This window comes from Theropithecus gelada, chromosome 14, assembly GCF_003255815.1.
Source record: "Theropithecus gelada isolate Dixy chromosome 14, Tgel_1.0, whole genome shotgun sequence".
NCBI lineage: Eukaryota > Metazoa > Chordata > Mammalia > Primates > Cercopithecidae > Theropithecus > Theropithecus gelada.
In genome coordinates, this window is record NC_037682.1 from 120,631,735 (window position 1) to 120,652,303 (window position 20,569).

The 20,569-nt window shown below is 45.0% G+C and overlaps 1 protein-coding gene across 1 annotated transcript in view; it reads left to right on the forward strand.

The window, feature by feature from the left end:
* BARX2 (BARX homeobox 2) overlaps positions 1–20,569 on the forward strand; it is a 75,011-nt gene that overhangs the window by 43,933 nt on the left and 10,509 nt on the right. Inside the window, exon 2 of the mRNA XM_025357440.1 lies at positions 15,581–15,881. Coding sequence (XP_025213225.1) covers positions 15,581–15,881 — 301 coding nt within the window. The remainder of the gene's footprint in view (positions 1–15,580; positions 15,882–20,569) is intronic.

Below are 20,569 nucleotides of genomic sequence, written 5' to 3' on the forward strand. Positions count from 1 at the left end.
GGTCTGTTTGCAGGTGCTCCAGTTTAACGACTTGCCTTCATGTTCCAGCAGAGAGCTCTTCCTGCTTGTCCTTACTCTGCGGAACCAATTCCAACATCAGAAGGTGAAATGAAGCACAAATGCCTTTTCCTCTGTTTTCTCTACTCCTGAGATTTTTGGTTTTACTTTTTTTTTGGACAGTTATAATTCGGCAAATTTGTCTACTTTTATACTGGCATATCTTAAACTTTTACCTGTTGCTTTTTATCATTCAGTTTGTCTCAGATTGGAATCTCAGCTAACCTCATTCCTAGAATGTCAGTTAAATGCCACTCTTTCAGGAGAAGCCTGACAGCCTATACGTGGTTAGATCTTCCTGAATACTCTTTTTCTTCCCCATAGAGATGGGGTCTTGCTATGTTGGCCAGGCTGGTCTCAAATGCCTGGCCTCAAATGATCTCCAGCCTCATCTTTCCCGAGTGCTAACATTACAGGCATGAGCCACTGTGCCCAGCCCCTAAATACTCTTTATAGCACCTGCACTACTACTTTTTAAATCATCTGCCATCCTGGCTAGACCCTAAGGTGGGCAAGGACCTGGTCTGTCTTTTATGCATTTATTTAGTTAAATTTTCTTCCTTTTCTTTTTTTTAGAGATAGAGTCACTCTTGACACCCAGGCTGGAGTGCAATGGTGTAGTCATAGCTCATTGCCACCTCCAACTCCTGGGTTCAAGTGATCCTCCTGCCTCAGCCCCCCAAGTAGCTAGGACTACAGGCACACACTACCACACCTGGCTAATTTTTAAAATTTTCATTGAGATATGCTCTCACTATGTTGCCTAGGTTGGTCTCGAACTCCTGGCTTCAGACAATCCTCCTGTCTCAGCCTCCCAAAGTGCTGGGATTACCTGCGTGAGCCATCGTGCCCAGCCAGGACATGGTCTTCTCGTGTATTGTTTTATCTCCAGTTAGTGTATAGATCTCTTGTATCTACACTAGGGATTCCACAATTTATTTAGTTGAATTAGATTTTATTCTTTTTTTTTTTTTTTTGAGATGGAGTTTCGCTCTTTTTGCCCAGACTGGAGTGCAATGGCATCATCTCTGCATGAGGTGAACAGGCATGCCTACATGGTTCCAGTGTGAGTGAGCGTGGGTGTACATGTGAGTGCGCCCTGCGATGGGGGGTGTCCTGTCCAGGGCCGGCCCCTGCCTAGCACCTGCAACCGCTACCTCCGATGTTCAAGTGATTCTCCTGCCTCAGCCTCGCAAGTCGCTGGGATTACAGGTGCCCACCACCACGCCTAGCTAATTTTGTATTTTTAATAGAGGTGGGGTTTCACCATGTTGGCCAGGCTGGTCTCGAACTCCTCACCTCAGGTGATCCACATGCCTTGGCCTCCCAAAGTGCTGGGATTACAGGCATGAGCCACCGCGCCCGGCCAGATTTTATTCTCTTTTATCTCCCTTTGTTTTTAATTCTTTGCAACTAAGGCAAGCCATAAAGAGATTTAAGTCAGGATTAGAATGTGTAGGGAAAAGAATGAAATCAGATTGGATTTTTTTTTCCTTTTACAAGACGAAATCTTGCTCTGTTGCCAGGCGTGATCTCGGCTCACTGCAACCTCTGCCTCCCAGATTCAAGCAGTTCTCCTTCCTCAGCCTCCCAAGTAGCTGGGATTACAGGCACCTGCCACCATGCCAGGCTAATTTTTGTATTTTTAGTAGAGACGGGATTTCACCATGTTGGCCAAGCTGGTCTTGAACTCTTGACCTTGTGAGCCACCCACATCGGCCTCCCAAATTGCTGGGATTACAGGTGTGAGCCACAGTACCCAGCCCAGACTAGATTTTTAAAATTACATTTTTTTTTTTTTGTATAAAATATTCTGAGTTTGGCAGATGAATTTTCCTTCTGGGTAATCAGGAACTTGCCTGTGGACCCAGGGGGCCATGTGCAGAAAGGTAATCTCCAGTGGCTTTTTCTGGTAACTGGGTCCAGTGCCCTGCCATTAGCACATCTCCTCAGCATGCCTGGTGGAGATTCCTAAACCAGGACTGTAGTCCACTTCCAGGTCCATAGAGAAGGGGGGAAAGTTTCAAAATGTATGTGAAAAGGTTAATGAGTAACCCTGTTGAATGTTTATCATTCTTGAAATTCTCTTTGGCCATTTTCATTGGTCCTGTACTCTCTGGCTTCTGCTACTGCCTCTTAGGCTATATAATGTCTGTCTCTTCTATTGATGATTTCCTTTTCCAGCCCTGTTGATGAAGACGTACTCCAAGGTCTAGTCTTTCATCCTCTGTTTCTTCCTCTCTCTCTCTCTCTCTTTTTTTTTTTTTTTGGTTGCTGTTGAGATGGAGTTTCGCTCTGTTGCCCAGGCTAGAGTGCAGTTGGCTCACTGCAACCTCCACCCCCCGGGTTCACGCCATTCTCCTCCCTCAGCCTCCCGAGTAGCTGGGACTACAGGCACCCACCACCATGCCCGGCTAATTTTTGTATTTTTAGTAGAGATGGGGTTTCACCATATTGGCGAGGCTGGTCTCAAACTCCTGACCTTGTGATCCTCCCACCTTGGCCTCCCAAAGTGTTGGGATTACAGGCATGAGCCACCGTGCCTGGCCCATCCTCTGTTTCTTAAATCTTTCTTCTTGGGAGATGAATTCTGCTTTCAACCCTTCAACTTTGGCTTTCTGTGAATTTATGCATTCATCTCAGAGCCCTTCTGGGGAGCATCAGCTTGTGACTGTCTGACTGTCTTTGATACTTGGGTGTGTGATTGTCACTTCAAACTGTAAGCCTCATGTTTTCTCCCAAAACATTCCCACATTGCAGACATCAGATTTCTCTCAATGGCCCCAAATCCAGCAGTCACCGCGAGGGTCTTGAGTCTTCCTCTTCCTGTGTGTCTGCCTGTCTTCTCCCCACCCTGCAGGTGGTTTCCAGATACTGTTGGGTTTTCCTTGACAGTGCCTCTGGAATCCATCCCTTCCTTCCCCTCCTGTAACCCAGCTCCTGCTCTTTTCACAGCTCACTCCATCGCCAGGCACTGTACTCTAGAACCCAGCAGTCTGCCCTGAGTTCCTACAGTTCCTACACCACTCAGTCTTTGCCACATGTTTCTTAATTTCCCTCTTTACCTTTAAATAGTTAGTTTTTTGAGGGCAGAGATCAGAAATTGCTTCTCTTCCTGTCTCTACCAGTCGGCACAGAGCAGAGTAGCTGTTCAACAGAGTTCCCTAATGATGATGACAGTGAACCAGAGGATTCCTCCCAGGAAATTTTATGTGTAGACTTTGCCTCCGTGAACGCCAGGATGTCAGCTAGAAATGATTGAGCACAAGGTGTGAGGCAGAGGGATGGATGAGGTTAGCACAACAAAGCAGTGGGGTGACTTCTTAGTGAATAGAGACATCTTTACAATATGGAACGTTCATTGGGTCTGCTAAGTTGGGTGTTTGAAAAAAATCAGTGCCTTTTTTGGAATAGTTCTTCATTGTCTTTCATACTCATTTCCAATGTTATCCTTGAACAAGCTTGTAGAGAAGTGTTAGTATTGCCACTTTATAGAAGAGAAAACAGAAGCTTCGAAATATGACCAAGGTCCTAGAGCCCAAAGGTGTCAGAACCACATCTCCAGCCCTGATATCCTGATTCCACGTAAAATCAATGCAACAGAGCATGGAGTTAAGCACCAGGAAGATGGAGTTTCAAATTTGTTTTTTTCCTAAAGAAGCTTTCAATCTCGTGAGAAACAGATGGGTAAACAACTTAAATCCTAATTCAAGGTTTTAATTAAGTAAGAGTGAATAAGGACACAAACAAAATGTGTGGGTGCATGAAGGTAGGAGTGATTAATTCTGTCTTTGTACTAAACAGCAGCTGTTCTTGGCAGCTTTCCGTCAGGGAGTGCTTGTGAAGCATGGATGAAAGCAGGTGTGGGTGTATATGGAAAACAGCATGGCCGGGAGGAGAACGACCACGCCATATCCATGTGCTCATTGACCAATGGAGGTGAAGGGTGGTGGAGGCTGCAGGCTGGGTGATGACCGAATTAGGTGATGTGACATTTTAGGCAGCATGGAAAAGTCTAGAAACCTACCTGTTGGGTTAGTTAATTGATCTCCCCTAGCTCCCAGCATTGCTGAGTGGTTTTGTGGGTGTCTACAGTGCTAGTGATAGTGCAGGGATAAGGTGATAAGGCTTGGCTTGTCTCTGCAAAATGAAGAATCTGAAAAGAAGGTGTGAAGCCATCACCTTCCAAGGTCCCTCTGATGTCCTTTGCTTATTTTCCAAACTTTCTTCATTTTTCTGAATCTCCCTAATCTTTTCTCCCCACTCCACCACTCTGCCCTTTATTTTTAAACCTTTGTAACCTTCTTAAGTTTTTATTTAACTAGAGGGTTAGTCCAGAGTCTCTATCATGGTAGTCTAATGTGGATTTTAGAATACATTTATTCCGTGTTTCTAATTCATTTACATTTAATTCACAAAATACCCTTCCCTCCTCTTTTTTCTTTCTTTCTTTTTTTTTTTTTTTTTAAAGAGGTAGTTAATGGCTAAGACATTTTGTCAGCCTTTGTGTTGGCCTCTTAAAACATTTTCTGTTTTCTTCAGTCACACAAAGCTGGAATCTGTAGAGTGCATCTGTTTCATTCACTCTTGCTGGACTAGAAACTTGGTGAATCACAGTTAAAAGGCTACTCAGAATCTCTTTGTATTTCATCCCTCCCTCTGTCCTCCTTTCTCCTAGGCTTACAGATTATGTGTATGGGGACACGGTCATGGAACTTTCATGTCTGGTGACCACCAACACTCAGCTCTGCCTTAACGCAGCTCGCTCTCAGCATAAGACAGGGCAAAGTAACTTACTTTAACCACTCTGTATCTGTTTTCCCTGCAGGTTTTGTATGTTTGTTTGTTTGTTTGTTTGTTTGTTTGAGACAGAGTCTCACTCTGTTTCCTAGGCTGGAGTGCAGTGGCACGATCTCAGCTCACTGCAACCTCCGTCTCCCGGGTTGAAGCGATTCACCTGCCTCAGCCTCACAAGTAGCTGGGATTACAGGCATGCACCACCACGCTTGGCTAATTTTTGTATTTTTAGTAGAGATGGTGTTTCGCTATGTTGGTTGGCCAGGCTGGTCTTGAACTCCTGACCTCAGGCGATCCACCTGCCTTGGCCTCCCAAAGTGCTGGGATTATAGGCATGAGCCACCACACCTGGCCCCTCCCTGCAGTTTTTAAAAATTGACTTTGGTTCTGTCTTGTGACCCCAACGCCATCCTTCCTTGCCTGTTACCAGCCTTGAGAAGGGCTGTGCCTTGGGACTTTCAAACTTTTCTGTGGATTTTTTTTTTTAACAGATCTACTAAACCAAAGTAACTATTTGGGAGTGTTGGTGGTTTTAGGAAGATGTCCGCCAGGTGAGCTTTTCTGCTGACTTCTCCGAGCTCCCTGGTTGCTGTCAGGCTTGGTACATGACTGCAAGGGCATTGGAAGCCTTCCACTGAGCAGAGAGAAACTGGCTGACTCTGCTATTGCTGAATCTCGCTTTGCATGTGAATGCACAGAGGATAAGAAGATATGTATGCATGCTTCACAAGTAGGTGTGCTTTCTTGATAAGAAAATTAATCTAATTTGGCTCAATCACCAAGCATCATGAAACTAAGTGAAGGGAGGGAAAGAAAGGGAACCAAGTGCCCCCTGGGTACTTCAGATGCATTAATACCTTTCATCCTCACAATAATCTAGGAGGGAGAACTGTTATTGGCCTGACTTTATGGGACATTGAAACTAAGAAAGTTTTGGTAACCTGCTCATCAGGGTCACTGCGTGAGTCAGGAATAGAGGCCCTATTTTTCCCACTACCCCAAATTACCAGCCAGTTGGTAGGAATGGGAGCTTAGGGGAATACTTCGGTGTGGGTGATTTTACGTTTTTTTTTCTAGAAAACTCAGCTATAGCTGCCCAGTTGTCCACGGCACCCATCTTCCAAGTTACCTGCATACTTCAGAACCTGTGTCTTTGTGTGTGTGTGTTTACGTCTCTCTGAAGCTTTCTGTGTGTATATAGGTCACACATTCCTGCAATGTAAATCAGTCAAGCAGGCAGCTTAGAAATTCTTATCCATTCAGACCTTTGGCCCTTGCTTGTGTAAACCGGAAATGTGGGTGTAGAGAGTCAATCTGGGGACTAGAATGTTGGAGGATGGAAGAGAGGCCCACTGGAGGTGTATGAAGGCAGAAACTGTACTTGGGGGATTTTGCTCTGAGGTTCAAGTATGGCTGTAGCTGCGGGCATCTGGCTTCTGCCATGAAGGAGGACTTAGATGGAGGAGCTGTGCCAGGAACCAGCAACCCTGGAGTGGGTACATGCCTGGCCCAAGCATGTTTACATGCACGAGTTCACTGACAGCTTTCAGAACCAGCACGACTGAAAAGACTCTGTTTAGCCTACCAAATGTTCCACATCTCCCCAAGCTCCCTGGATGTCCCCGGCATTCGCCAGCCACTCATGTACTCAGGTTTTCCAGAATCCAAAAACAGATTCTCAAAAAGGCCGAACATTTGGCAGGGAAGTATTTCTAGGTAAATGATACACACAGTTATGTGATCTCCATCCTAGAGGAAAACATTGGTTAAGGGGATTGGTTGAAGAAAAACAACTATTAGAAAATGTGTTCCATGGGGTCATGTTGACGCCCCTTTTGTCAACTAAAACTGCGTATGTTTAAACAATGTCTTTGGTTTATTACAGTCATCACACTCTCAGTAGCAGATAATGTGCTTGAATTTCACAAGTGTATGTAAACGATCTAGGGTAGCAGGGCAGCTGTCCCCAGTCAACGTTTTCACATTGTGATAATTCTCAGGAAAGAGAAAGACATACTTAGAGTTGTACGTTATCTGTCTTCTCAGTAACCAAAGTGTCTCCTAATGTATGCGTTAATTTATAATTTTGCACTGTTTTTAAAACCTGGGTTTGATTTTTAGTCGAAATACAGATTTATGGTGGAACTCATTTCACAGTACTTTTTTGCAAGAGTAGGAAATGTTGGAATGCAAGCACTTTGTGAAATTAAAGCTCTGGGTCAATGCTACTTTGTTGGAAATCAAGTCATATATTAAAATTAGAAAAGACAGCAAGCAGCTGGCTCAAGTATATTTTGTCTCACTTTTCTGCTCCCCATGGGTTTGCTTTTCAGGAGATCCAGTGGTTTGTAGCATACACATTACCCACCAACTCCCATTCCAGCCGTGCCTGTTCTTCTGAACTTTAGAGACACATATCAAATACCAAGAGCTCAAGACAGTGCCTCATTGCGATTCCATCTACTGACAATGGTGGTCCTTTTAAGATCCTGAAATGTTTCTCAGCATCACAGCAGCTTTGTGTGTGCACCTCCAACTTCAGCAGGGTGCTCTCAGCCAGTAGGGGAGAGTACACTCTTAGAGCAGAATTTGCATCAGAACATTGGGTCAAGATTGCTGAAACAATGGGTGATAAGGATGTTGCTTTAAGTAACTATTAGTTATCAGAAGTTGGTTTTTTTTTTCCCCCATGAAGATTTTTCATTAGGTTTAAGCTTTATGGAACCAAATTGCCCAAATCTCTAGAAGTCATTTTTAAATAACCAGCAATTGCTTTTCAGCCTGCTAAAGGACAGGATCACCAGCAGAGTCATTTCTATAAATTAATCTGTAAGGTTAGTGTAACTCTAATCAAGTTTTTAATGGGACTTGTTTTCTTTAGAGTCTAACACATTGATTTCTAAAGTTCAACTGGAGGCCGGGCACGGTGGCTCACACTTGTAATCCCAGCACTTTGGGAGGCTGAGGTGGAAGGATCACTGGAGATCAAGAGTTTGAGACAAGCCTGAACCACACAGTGAGAGCCCGCCTCTAAAAAAAATGGAGTGTGGTAGCATGTGCCTGTAGTCCCAGCTACTTGGGAGGCTGAGGCAGGAGGATCGTTTGAACCTAGGAGTTCAAGGTTATAGTGACCTATGATTGCACCACTATACACCAGCCTGGGTGGCAGAGGGAGATCCTGTCTCTAAGGAAAAAAAACAAAAGTTCAACTGGAAAAATGAATTAATGACAATAGCCAAGAAAATTCTGTAAGAAGACTAAAGAGGGGGACTCATTCTACCAGATAAGAAAACTCCCTAAAAACCCACAATCATTAAAGTGGAGTGATCCTATAATAGGACCATATATTAGTTCAGTAGAACAGAACAGAATCTGGGAATAGACCCATGTATACATAATATAACCCAACTATTTCTAGGGCCCCATATGGCCTAGTGGATGTAAAACAGAAATCTGACTATGGAAGCCTTGAACATGAAGATCTTTCTTTTACTTGTTCTTAAAGGAGTATATTCATGGATTTCACAAAGTATACTCCCTAAAATATTTTCCAGAAATCTTCTCTAAATAGCCTTCACTCTCCCGCAAGGTGCAAACTCACGGCAGTCTCTATAAATGTGTCCCCATCTCTCTGGTCCTTGTGGTTTTCTAATTTTCTCTTCCCCCACCCATTCCCTGCCCCCCATACATTGTGTTCCCAGTTTGTGACCACCTCCACAGAGGGCAGCCCTTGGGAAGGGTAGTTTTTTCCCCAGTTTGGCTGCTTTTCTGGAGAGCAGGAGATTCTCAGAATTCTGTGGATGGAAATTCCCCAGCAGACTCTCAGAATTCTGATGAGCAAAAATTCCCAACTTCATTTCTTTAGGAATTTACTGTATCTTAACCCTGCCATTTTAAGTCACTGAACTAGTCAATATATGGTGTTAGGGTTTTTGGCTATCCATTCAGAAGAAATAATGTGACACATTTATATTTTGTAAAATAAGCATTTTGTAAGCATATATTTCAATAGATTAACATACATATGACTGGATTTAGGTCATATATATACGTACATAGGAACAATTCTGTAAGTTTATCTCTAAGATTTGGGGTTGAAAGCAGTGAGGGGAGTCTTCTACTTTATGTAGTTTTGAATTGTTTTAAATTTATTTTGTAGCAAATATGTGTAACATTTTAATTTCTTTTAAAATTTCCTTTTAATTTATATTTAGTAAAAATTCACTATTTTGGTAGAAGAACAAGTTTCGACAAATGCAAAAAATGATATAACCAACTCTGGTTAAGATCCAAAACAATCTTAGCACCTCCCCTCGCATCTCCTCCAGCCCCAGCCAGTCCTCCTGTGCTTCCCCTTTGTGGTTAAGCTCTTCCCCGACCCCTAACCTCTGGCAGTCTATTCTCTATTCCTAGTTATGCCTTTCCCTTAATGTCCTATAATAGAATCATATAGCCTTTTGAGTCTGGCCTCTTTCACTTAAGCATAGTCATTTGAGATTCATCCACTATTCATCAATAGTTTTTTGTTTTGTTTTGTTTTTTGAGACAGAGTCTCACTCTGTCACCCAGGCTAGAGTGCAGTGGCATGATCTCGGCTCACTGCAACCTTCACCTCCTGGGTTCCAGCGATTCTCGTGCTTCAGCCTCCTGAATAGCTGGTATTACATGCATGCACCACCACGCTCGGCTAACTTCTGTATTTTAATAGAGACAGGGTTTCCCCATGTTGGCCAGTCTGGTCTCAAACTCCTGGCCTCAAGAGATCTACCTGCCTCAGCCTCCCAGTGTGAGCCAATAGTTTTATCCCTTTATATTTCTGAGTAGTATTTCATTGTGTGTCTGTACCCATTTTTGTTTATCCATCCCCAAATGAGGGACATTTGGATTGTTTCCAGTTTTTGGTAATTAATAACAATTCTGCTATAAACATCTGTATACAGGGTTTTGTGTTTTCTTTTCACTTGGGTTAATAGCTAGTGGGGGTTTTGCTAGGTCACATGGTAACTGTTTGTTTAACTTTATAAGAAATCACTAATTCTCTTTCCAAAGAGGCTGTAACATTTTGCATTCTCACCAGCAATGAAGGAGAGTTCCGGTTGCTCCACATCCTCACCAGCACTTGATATTGTCAGTTCATTAAAAACGTCAACCATTCTAGCAGATGTGTAACAGTATCTCTCTGTGGTTTTTAATTTGCATTTCCCTCATGACTAATCATCTTAAGCATCTTTTCATGTGCTAATTTGCCATATATAGAACCTCTTTGGTGAAGTATCTTTTCAAAACTTTTGCACATTGTTATGGGGTTATTTTTTAATTGTCAAACTGTGAGAGTTCTTTATGTATTCTGGGTAAAAACTCATTTGTCAGGTGTGAGATTTGTCAGGTTTCGCAGTGTGCAGCTTTTTTCATTTTCTTTACAGTATCTTTTACAGAGCAAAAATTGTTAATTTTGATGAAGACCAGTTTTTTGCCTTTTTATTTTATGCATCATGCTTTTGGTGTCATGGCTTAGAGTTCTCTGCCTAACCCAATGTCACAGAGATTTTTCTCTAATGTTTCTTTCTAAAAATTTTATACGTTTGTGTTTCTACTGAAGGTCTATGATCCATTTTGAGTGAATTTTTAAAATAATTTATGAGGTCAAGGCTTTTATTATTATTATTATTATTATTATTATTGTTTTATCTGGATGTCCAATTGCTCTAGCACCATTTTTTAAAGCAATTTTTAAGATTTTATTTATTTATTTATTTATTTTGGAAATGGAGTCTTATGAGTGCAGTGGCATGATCTTGGCTCACTGCAACCTCTGCCTCCCAGGTTCAAGGGATTCTTATGCCTCAGCCTCCCAAGTAGTTGGGATTACAGGCGCGTGCCACCACACCCAGCTAATTTTTGTATTTCTAGTAGAGACAGGATTTCATCATATTGGTCAGGCTGGTCTTGAACTTCTGACCTCAAGTGATCTGCCCACCTCGGCCTCCCAAAGTGCTGGGATTACAGGTATGAGCCACCACACCCAGCTTCATTTGTTGAAAAGACTATTATTTCTCCACATTAAATGATGTTTCTTTTAAAAGAATGAATATGGTTCAAGAACCGAAACATCTTTTGACATAAAGGGAGAAAATTGACATAAAAGGAGAAAATTCTCTAGACCTTTGGATTCTGAATGGGCTAAAGAGCCCCCCTTTCCCAGGAGAACACCCGCAATGTTTGTTTTGCTAGAAGTGTCATAAAACTAAACATATTTTATACTCAATTTCTGGGATTTCTAGACTGATTTTCTTTGCCTAGCTTTTAGAAGAAGTTTTAACCACTCCTTGGGATCAAGGGTCAACAAATGATTATTCTTTTTGACAAACTGAACATAAAACAAAACTTTAGAATGAGAATGAAACTTACAACTCATTTAATGTAACTTTCCTTTTAAAAAATTTTTTAAAAAGATACACACCTGTGCAAAATGTGAACAATGCAGAAGTATCATCTAGATTTGGGGATGCCGAGGGACATGGGTTTCGTACTGCTTCTCTGTCCCCTCCTCAGTGTCTTTGGCCGGCTCTTCTTCCTCTCTATAACCTCAGATGCTGACGTGCCCCAGAGTTCAGCCCTTGTATTTCTTCATTTTTTTATTCTACTCACTCCCTTGGTGATCTCGTGCAATTCCATGGCCCAAAATGCCACATAGCTCCCAGGAGCTGTGTCTCTAACCCAGCCTGTATCTGACTGACTCCTCAACACATGCAAGATGTCTAATAGAAACTTGTCTAACACAGAAATCATGGTTTTCTCATTCAGTCCTGCTCTTTGCCCAGTCTTTCCCATCTTGGTAAAGGGCACCATCCTTCCTCCAGTTGCTAAGACCAAAACATCAGGCCTCTCCTGGCGTCTGTCTCTCTCATACCTGACATTCAGTCCTTCAACAAGTCCTCTCAACGTTAACTGTAAAATACACCTCCTCTCACTGCTGTAGCTGCTGCCTCTGGTTTAGAGGAACACAGCCTGGTCTCCTCACTGGTTTCTCTGCTCCCACCCTGGCCCCTGCAGTCCAGCCTCCTTAGGGATCATTAAAGACATCACTCAGATCCTCCTCCCTCAGCTCACATCTTGCCAATGGCTTTTTTAAAAATCACATTTTGAATAAAATCCAAGTGATTTGCCCTGACCTACAAGGCCCTGCGTAATCTGGGTCCGACAGATCTCTTCCCATTTTTCTCTCCTGTGACTTCTGCCCTTGCTTACTCTGCCTTTCTGCTGTTCTTTCAACCCATGCTCATTCTGCCTTTAGGGCTTTGTCTTTGCTGGTTCTGGGGCTGGGGTGCTTGTCCCATGCCTTCTCCAGGCTGTCCTCTGCGTGGGGGCGCTTACCTGCAGAAGGGTCATCTTCCCACTATGGCCTTCCCTGACTCCTCATCCCCAATACCTGCCCTCTGCCCCATCTGCCCCATCTTCATACTTTGCTGTATTTTTCATTATAGTTTATCACTACCTGGCATTATTTACATATTGACTTGTTGATTTGTTTGCTGTCTGCCTCCCCAAATGAATGTAAGCTCCATGAAGGTGGGACTTTATAGTATTCATTGCTATCTCCTCAGCTTCCAGAGCAGACTGTTCCCCATAGCAGATGCTCAGCAAATATTCATGGCTGGATTGAATGCAGGATTAGATGCAGATGTGTAGATTCCTTTTCACCCTGTTTTATTCCAAGCCTTTCCTCAGAGGTTATCACTGTCAAGAGTTTGATAAGTAGCTTTCTAGACTTTTAAAAATGCATTTATAAATGCAGACAAAAAAAAATCATAGTTTTAAAGAATAATACAATTTTTTTTTTTTTTTTTGAGATGGAGACTTGCTCTGTTGCCCAGGCTGGAGTGCAGTGGCGCGATCTCGGCTCACTGCAAGCTCTGCCTCCTGGGTTCATGCCATTTTCCTCCCGGGTTCTCCGCCTCCTGAGTAGCTGGGACTACAGGTGCCCGCCACCACACCCAGCTAATTTTTTGTATTTTTAGTAGAGACGGGGTTTCACCATGTTAGCCAGGATGGTCTCGATCTCCTGACCTCGTGATCCGTCTGCCTCAGCCTCCCAAAGTGCTGGGATTACATCCAAATGATTTTACATCGTGTTTTTCTCAATAATACATTAGATATTTTCTCGTATTAGTTTATATAGAGAGTATCCATCTATTCATCTCTCTTTCTCATCAGTTTATATCTTGTTTTTTTCTTTTTAAGAGACAGAATCTCTGGCTTGGCATGGTGACTCACACCTACAATCCCAATATTTTGGGAGGCTGAAATGGGAGGGTTGCTTGAGGCCAAGAGTTCAGAACCAGCCTGGGCAACAGAGACCCTGTCTCTACTTTAAAAAAAAAAAAAAAAGTAAGGAAAAAAAAATAAATAAAATAGAGACAGGGTCTCACTCTGTTGCCCAGGCTGATCTTGAACTGCTGGCTTCAAGCAGTCCTCCAGCCTCAGCCTGCCAAAGTGCTGGGATTATAGGCACGAGCCACCACACCTGACCTAGATAGTCCTTTTTAATGGTTACATTGTAGTTCATACTATGGATGCACCACAATTTATTTAATTATTTTTCTGTTGAGAGATACTAATATATAGGTTATTTCCCCCATTCATGATTATAAGCAAGACTGCAGTGAATATGCTTGTATATAAATCGCTGTACACATAGACCTCAAATTGCAAAATTCCTGTCAGTGACTTGGTAGATACTGCTTTATTTTTCCTCAAAGATTATACTATTTTACACTCCCACCAACAATATATGAATGCCTGTTTCCCCATATGGTTGCCAATGCTAGATATTACCACACTTTCAAAATATTATTCCGTGTTGGGCAAAAAAATGTTTAACTCTTACAAAAGAGGAAGGTGATACAAAGCCTTACTTACAGGTGGATTGTTAGTCATATCCTATAATGATAAGCTTCTTAGTTTCTAGATTACACATTAGCCTGCTAAAGAAAGATAGTCTCTTTTGAAAGAAGTGACAGACTTAAAGGAGTAAGGTGATTTGAGATGAGAAACATCTTATGCCTTTTTAAGAAGCTTCCAACTTCTTTTTCAAGCAGTATCATTTCAGGATGTGTGCTGTGAGATCCAAACCACAAGCCCACATATCCTCATTTTCTTGCTATAAAATATCATTCCCAAGTGATTTTTTTTTTCTTAAAAAGAATCCACAGCACAAAACGTCAAGTGTTGGAGTTGGCTGGAGAGTTAATGGAAGCTGTAGCAAGTGGTGATTTATTGTTACTTAACCACTTTGTGGTTTCTGTTGGGCCTTGCTAGAAGTGTACTCAAAGAACAAGAGAAGTTATTTGTTTTAATAACTGTGACTGGGGTCCACACAAAGGCATGGGAAGGAATAAGAAGAGAAATGCCAACCGGGAGAAAAGAGCTGGAACACAGGTAGTACCTGGGTGCTTCTGTGATGTTCGTCGGTTTCAACTCAGAGCCAGTGTGAATGTTGGTTGGCTCAGATGCTGGCCGTGGCCTTGAAGTCACTTTTCAGGGCTGGACTGAGTCCCAAAGGGCAGCCCCTGGGTCTTCTCCATTTTCATCAGATATCAAATGGCAAGGATGAGAGGTCCTTTTGTAGCATCAGTATATTAGAGTTTGAAGGATTCTTTGGAATCAGCTACTTTTCTTACTCACCTTATAGATGATGAAACTGAGAGATAAAATGATTTATACAGGTAATGATCCAGACATTTTAAGCTCTATGTTGAATAATCAAAGGAAAAAGTTGTTCACTTGAACTTTACAGATTTAACAGATTGTTGGACAGAAAAGGACTTTTGCCTTGAAATTCCTAATGCAGGAGTGGCATGTAACTGCTCTGTATGCCACCATACCCTGCCCCGGCCACATGCCCATAGCAGACATTGTTAATCGACCCCAGCATCTTTTCCTCAGCCGAGCTCTGGCCAGCCTGAGAATCCTCCTTAACATAGTGCTGGAGGCGCCAGTCATACCGATCTGACCTTTCATGTTATTTAAATCTGTTTGTCTCCCTCTTCTAAATGATGTAGCCATGTGATTCATGATGTGCTGATAGCATGGGACTTCAAGCCAGAAGAACTTGGTTTGACTCCTCCATCTGCTGCTTCCTCGTTACATTATCTTAGGCAACTCACTTAACCTTTCTGGGGCAATTCACTCCCTCTGAGATGAGAAAGTTGAATTAAATAATCTTAAAGCATCCTGTCAAGCTCTGAAAAATGCTATGATTCAAGGTACACAGACTTCTCAGGAGGAATTCATAGCTACAAGCATGTCTTTTTATAAAGACCACAGGTGGTTCTCAGGAAGTTTGCATATTACAAATCTATTTCGGGTTTCTGAAATATGTGTTTCTAGCTTTTCCTGACTACTTCTTTTCATCTGCCTGGTCCCGTGGACCAAGAATTTAGGGATTCCGAAGGGAGAGAGAGGGGAAGGATCCGCTTAAAACCAGAGGACTTGCAGGAACCTCTTCTTGGCGGTGGGCTTCATCCTCCCCCACCAAGCTGAGCAGATCTCTGTGCCTGCCCTGCAGCTGTAGGTCTTGAGTTACTTCTCCTTCCCCTTCCTCCATCTGTGCCTCCTTAGGAACAGGGTCCTCCCTGTCAGACCTCAGCCAGTGGCCCTCCGCAGGTCCTGGCCTGCTTCCCCACACCGTTCCCCGTGGTGACCTGCCTCCCTGCTTGTTTTCCAGGCTCCCCTTCTCTGCGGGCATATCCGCTCCTCTCGGTGATCACCCGCCAGCCCACCGTCATCTCGCAGCTGGTCCCCGCCACCCCGGGAATCGCCCAGGCACTGTCCTGCCACCCAGTCACCGAGGCGGTCTCTGCTGAGGCCCCAGGGGGCGAGGCCCTAGCCAGCAGCGAGTCAGAGACAGAACAGCCCACGCCCCGACAGAAGAAGCCCCGCCGGAGTCGCACCATCTTCACCGAGCTGCAGCTCATGGGCCTGGAGAAGAAATTCCAGAAGCAGAAGTACTTGTCTACCCCGGACCGGTGAGGACGCAGGGAGGGGACTCTCCGCAGCTCTCCGCAGGGAAGGCCCTTGAGGACGGGAGACTTGCTCCCGTGGTGGGCCATGGAGCCAGAGCACTGTTGCAGTGAGGCAGGACACTGTGGCAGGAATCCACTCCTTGGCTCAAGGCATCTTAACCTTGGTTAACAGAACCCAGCCTATGTGAATCCACCACACAGTCCCTGGAGCCTGCCTGTGGCTGAACTTACACTCGTCACTCTATCTCCATATTTGAACTTAACTATTTCAGTATCATAAACAAGGTCAAGTTTAGCAAATTGTTGCTCAGGTGGTCAGCTGGGACACAGGCTTGGTTTCTAAGCCACTCACTCTTGGGATTGGAGGCAGCAGGACTAGATCTGGAATTAGGATTCATGATCCTCTCAATCTTCTCCACAGCCTCCAGCTGATTCCCCACTGAGTCAGCTTGCTGGCCTGGCTATTGCTTGGGAAGGGCTGGAGTGATCCAGTTGAGGAGGTCAGACATGTTGGTGAATTTGATGGATGTCAAGTCAGAACCATTTGACTGAGACCCAGGAGGACCTGGATGAGAGCCCCTTCTTTGAACTCCTCTGAGATCCATGTTGGGGAGGCTGTGACCCTTGCTTTCTTGGAGGCCTCAATGCCTCACCTCCTTTTCTTTAATTTACTATTTTAACTGGAACATATGCCAGAGTGTGTGTCTGGGCCGGGTATTGTGGCCCACACCTGTAATCTCAGCAGTTTGGGAGGCTGAGGCAATAGGATTGTTTGAGGCTAGGAGTTTGAGACCAGCCTGGGCAACGTTGTGAGACCCCGTCTCTACAAAAATTAAAATATGAGCCAGGTGTGATGGCATGCACCTGTAGTCCCAGCCACTCAAGAGGCTAAGATGGGAGGATCACTTGAACCCAGGAGTTTGAGACTGCAGTGAGATATGATTGCATCAGATTACATCACTGCACTCTAGGTGAGACCCTGTCTCCAAAAAACAGAAACAAAAACAAAAAAAACAAACAATAGCCGGGTGTGGTGGCTCATGCCTGTAATCCCAGCACTTTGGGAGGCTGAGGCAGGTGGATCATGAGGTCAGGAGTTCAGGACGAGCCTGGCCAAGATGGTGAAACCCCATCTCTGCTAAAAATACAAAAATTAGCCGGGCATGATGGCAGGCACCTGTAATCCCAGCTAGTTGGGAGGCTGAGACAGAGAATTGCTTGAACCAGGAGGCGGAGGTTGCAGTGAGCCAAAATCATGCCACTGCACTCCAGCCTGGGCAACAGAGCGAGACTCGGTCTCAAAAAACAAATTGTGTATCTCAGTGTCTCATCTTGTTCTTTCAAACTGACTCTGGAGATGGCCGAGCTAATAATGTGTGATCCTATTAATTGGGGAGATTTTTCAGGTCCTTTTTCCTCTTCTTTTGCCTACTGCCTTGGCCATATCAGGTTGGACACTAGTCCTATCAAAAAGTAAAGGAAGGAACCTCAAATGAATCTCTTAGGCTATGTAGTAGCTCTTTGATACAAATTTAAGTGACAGAGGAGTCTGCATATCACCGACTAAAAGGGGATTTAGCTTCTGATTCCGTTAATGAGGCACCATCAGCTGTTTGGTACGGGTCTTCTGGGTGCCACTGGGGCACTGTGGCAGGGATTATGGGTCCAGAAACAGTCGAGAGAGTCCTGTTGTGACAGAAAGGGATCATAGGGAAGGAACGACTACAGGAACAAAGATGCAGCAAGCCAGGTGCTGGTACCTGTGAGGTGCTGAGTGCAGTAGGAACACAGGGTATTGCTGAGCGTGGGAGACGGGGTTAGGGAAGGCTTCTCAGAGGAGGTAACATTTAAGAAGATCTTTGATTCCAGGAGGGACAGGGCGTCCCGCACTGAAGGGTTGGCACATACAAGGCAAAGAAGCATGTCTCGTCGGGTATGCGGAGGAAACTGCAAGTAGCCAGGACATCTCCAGCTTAAGGTGTGAACAGGGAAATGGTAGAGGTGAATGAAGGGTGGGAAGGACCTCGTATGCCTGGCTGAAATGTGAACTTGGTTGTTTAAGCAGTTGGAACTGCCTTTATGAGCTGGAAGTGACATGACCTGACTTCTGTTCCAGAACTGTCTCTGTGGTGGCACCATAAATGATGGATGAGAGAGGCCAGAGGTGGAGCAGGGACCAGTTAGGAGAGAATCCAGTGATCATCACTGAAGACTTGAATTAAAGGGTGGCAGTGGGAATGGAGAGGCAAGAATAGAGAGGAGGACAATTTTTTACTATTATCATACTTCAAGTTCTGGGATACACGTGCAGAACGTGCAGGTTTGTTACATAGGTATACACGTGCCATGGTGGTTTGCTGCACCCATCAACCCATCACCTACAGTAGGTATTTCTCCTAATGCTATCCCTCCCCTATCCCCCCACCCCCCGACAGGCCCTGTGTGTGAGGTTCCCCTCCCTCTGTCCATGTGTGAGAGGAGGACAATTTTGAAGAGAGAATTGGCAGAATCAACATTGTGGGAAGAAGCAAGAAGGGAGTTGAGAATTCTGTGGTTTCTGGACTGGGCTAGCAGGGGGATAGGGACACCATGACCTGAAGTTGGAAGACAGAGGACAGAGTAGACTTAGGTGGCGAAAGGTTGAGTTCTGTTCTAGACCTGTGCATTTGGGGTGTCTTTGGCAGATGATGGAGACGGGTCTGTGAACCAGAGGTTAACAGATGGCATCTCCAGGTATGACATGGCTGTTTTCACTTCCCTAGCATATCCCCTGGGTGCATGAACGTGTGCACCCAGGGGAGTGGGCACCACTGTCTATGGTAGCATGGTGGCGTGTCAAATCGGCTTCAGCACGCATGGCTAACATTTTGGGCTGATTTTTCAGAAGTCAGATAATTTTTTTTTCACAGAAATATTAGTTCTTCATAAATCTCCTGGGGCTCCCTGGTACTTGCCCAGGCATCTCAGGTCACCTACACAGGCTTGATTCACTTGTCTGGGAGGCCACCGTTGGCTGGCATGGAAGCTGCCATCTTCACCCGCCCTCTCAGATGTTCCTCGCCTCCCTACGTGACCAGGGCCATGAGCACTCCCTCCTCCCGCAGCTCTCGCCCTCCTCCTCTGTGTTTGTTTCTCCAGTTTCCTAGGTGACCCCATTTAAGCAAATATGCAGGGAAGTGAGAATTTGTAACGGTGGCAGGTAATGAGAGAAAGCTGATGACAGTGAAGCATGTTTCTGTAGCCAGAGTGAGTCAGTGCTGCATTTTTCCCAAGTGAGCTAACACTGTTTGCTAATGCAGTGGCAGAGCTGTGAACTGAGCCTTCCATTGACTAATGCACCTGATGGCCTCAGGTGAACTGGGCTCGGGAAGGCGCCGCCAGAACCGTGGAGACCCTTCTCCAGGGAGGCCTGGGAGACCAGAAGTCTGTGGGGTGGCCCCCTGGGTTCTTGGTTCTCAATGAGTGGCTGCTTGGGCAGCAGTGCTGCGTTTGTGGGGACAGCCAAATGCTGTTGGCACTGGGAATGTATTGGCTTTAGCTTGTTAATCACTTTCAATAAAACTGCCAGCTTCTAGCAGTCCTTCTACAGGGATAACCAGATGGATGTGAGTGCTGATTTAAGACCAGTTCCAGGGTGCCCTGAAGGAAGACTCTGTATTATTGGGGCTTTAAATTATGCAGCCTGGTCAGAGCAGGGCGACCGGGCAGCTGCACCCGAGACCGTCAGGGCCGGTCCCTGCGGGCCTCCCTGATGGTTAGAGCGCCCCAGGTGGAGAGCTGCAGCTGAGAACCCACACCTGAGGCTCCCCATGAAGCAGGCAAACGAGACTGCCTGTGGGCCCGAGATTCGTAGACGGTAACCTCAGAAACCCAGGGCCTTTCAAAAAGGGGGGGTCGCTGCCCAAGCCCTGTCAAGGGCAATTGTCCCAAGTTGCTGCATTCGAAGTCCACGCTGCTTTGCTGAGCAGGGCTGGCGTGGCAGTGAGGCAGCTTATGTTGGCTTAAGGAGGCGGCTGTCCAGTTGGTGCTGAGGTAGACCTGGGGTTCTTATCCTGTCGGGTCAATGGTGGTTGTCTCAAGGACTGATGTTGGAAGCCTGGCTACAGACTTCCCTTTCTCATTCCACTTGTCCCACCTGGTTGTTCGCTGCTTCTTGGGATGAAGCATCCCTGTGATTCCCTTTGACAGGTTCAACTTGTGCAGATACAGTGTGGGTGGGGGTAAGCCCCAGCGCAGGAGCTGGTGTACGGGTCAGACATCGTGGGTTTGAATCCTGCCCCACTTCCTAACTCTGTGATCATCTGCCAGAGGTTGGTAAAGGTTTTCTGGGCAGAGCCAGACAGTAAATACTTTACACTTTGTGTGCCATATGGCCTGTGACCACTACCCAATTCTGATATTGCAGCACAGAAGTAGTTTATTTTTTATTTATTAATTTTATACAGAGTCTCACTCCATTGCCTAGGCTGCAGTGCAGTGGCACGCAATCTCAGCTCACTGCAACCTCCGCCTCCCAGGTTCAAGCATTTCTCCTGCCTCAGCCTCCTGAGTAGCTAGGATTACAGGTGCCTGCCACCACACCCAGTTAATTTTTGTATTTTTACTAGAGACGGGGTCTCACCATGTTGGCCAGGCTGGTCTCCAACTCCTGAACTCGGGTGATCCACCCGCCTCGGCCTCCCAAAGTGCTG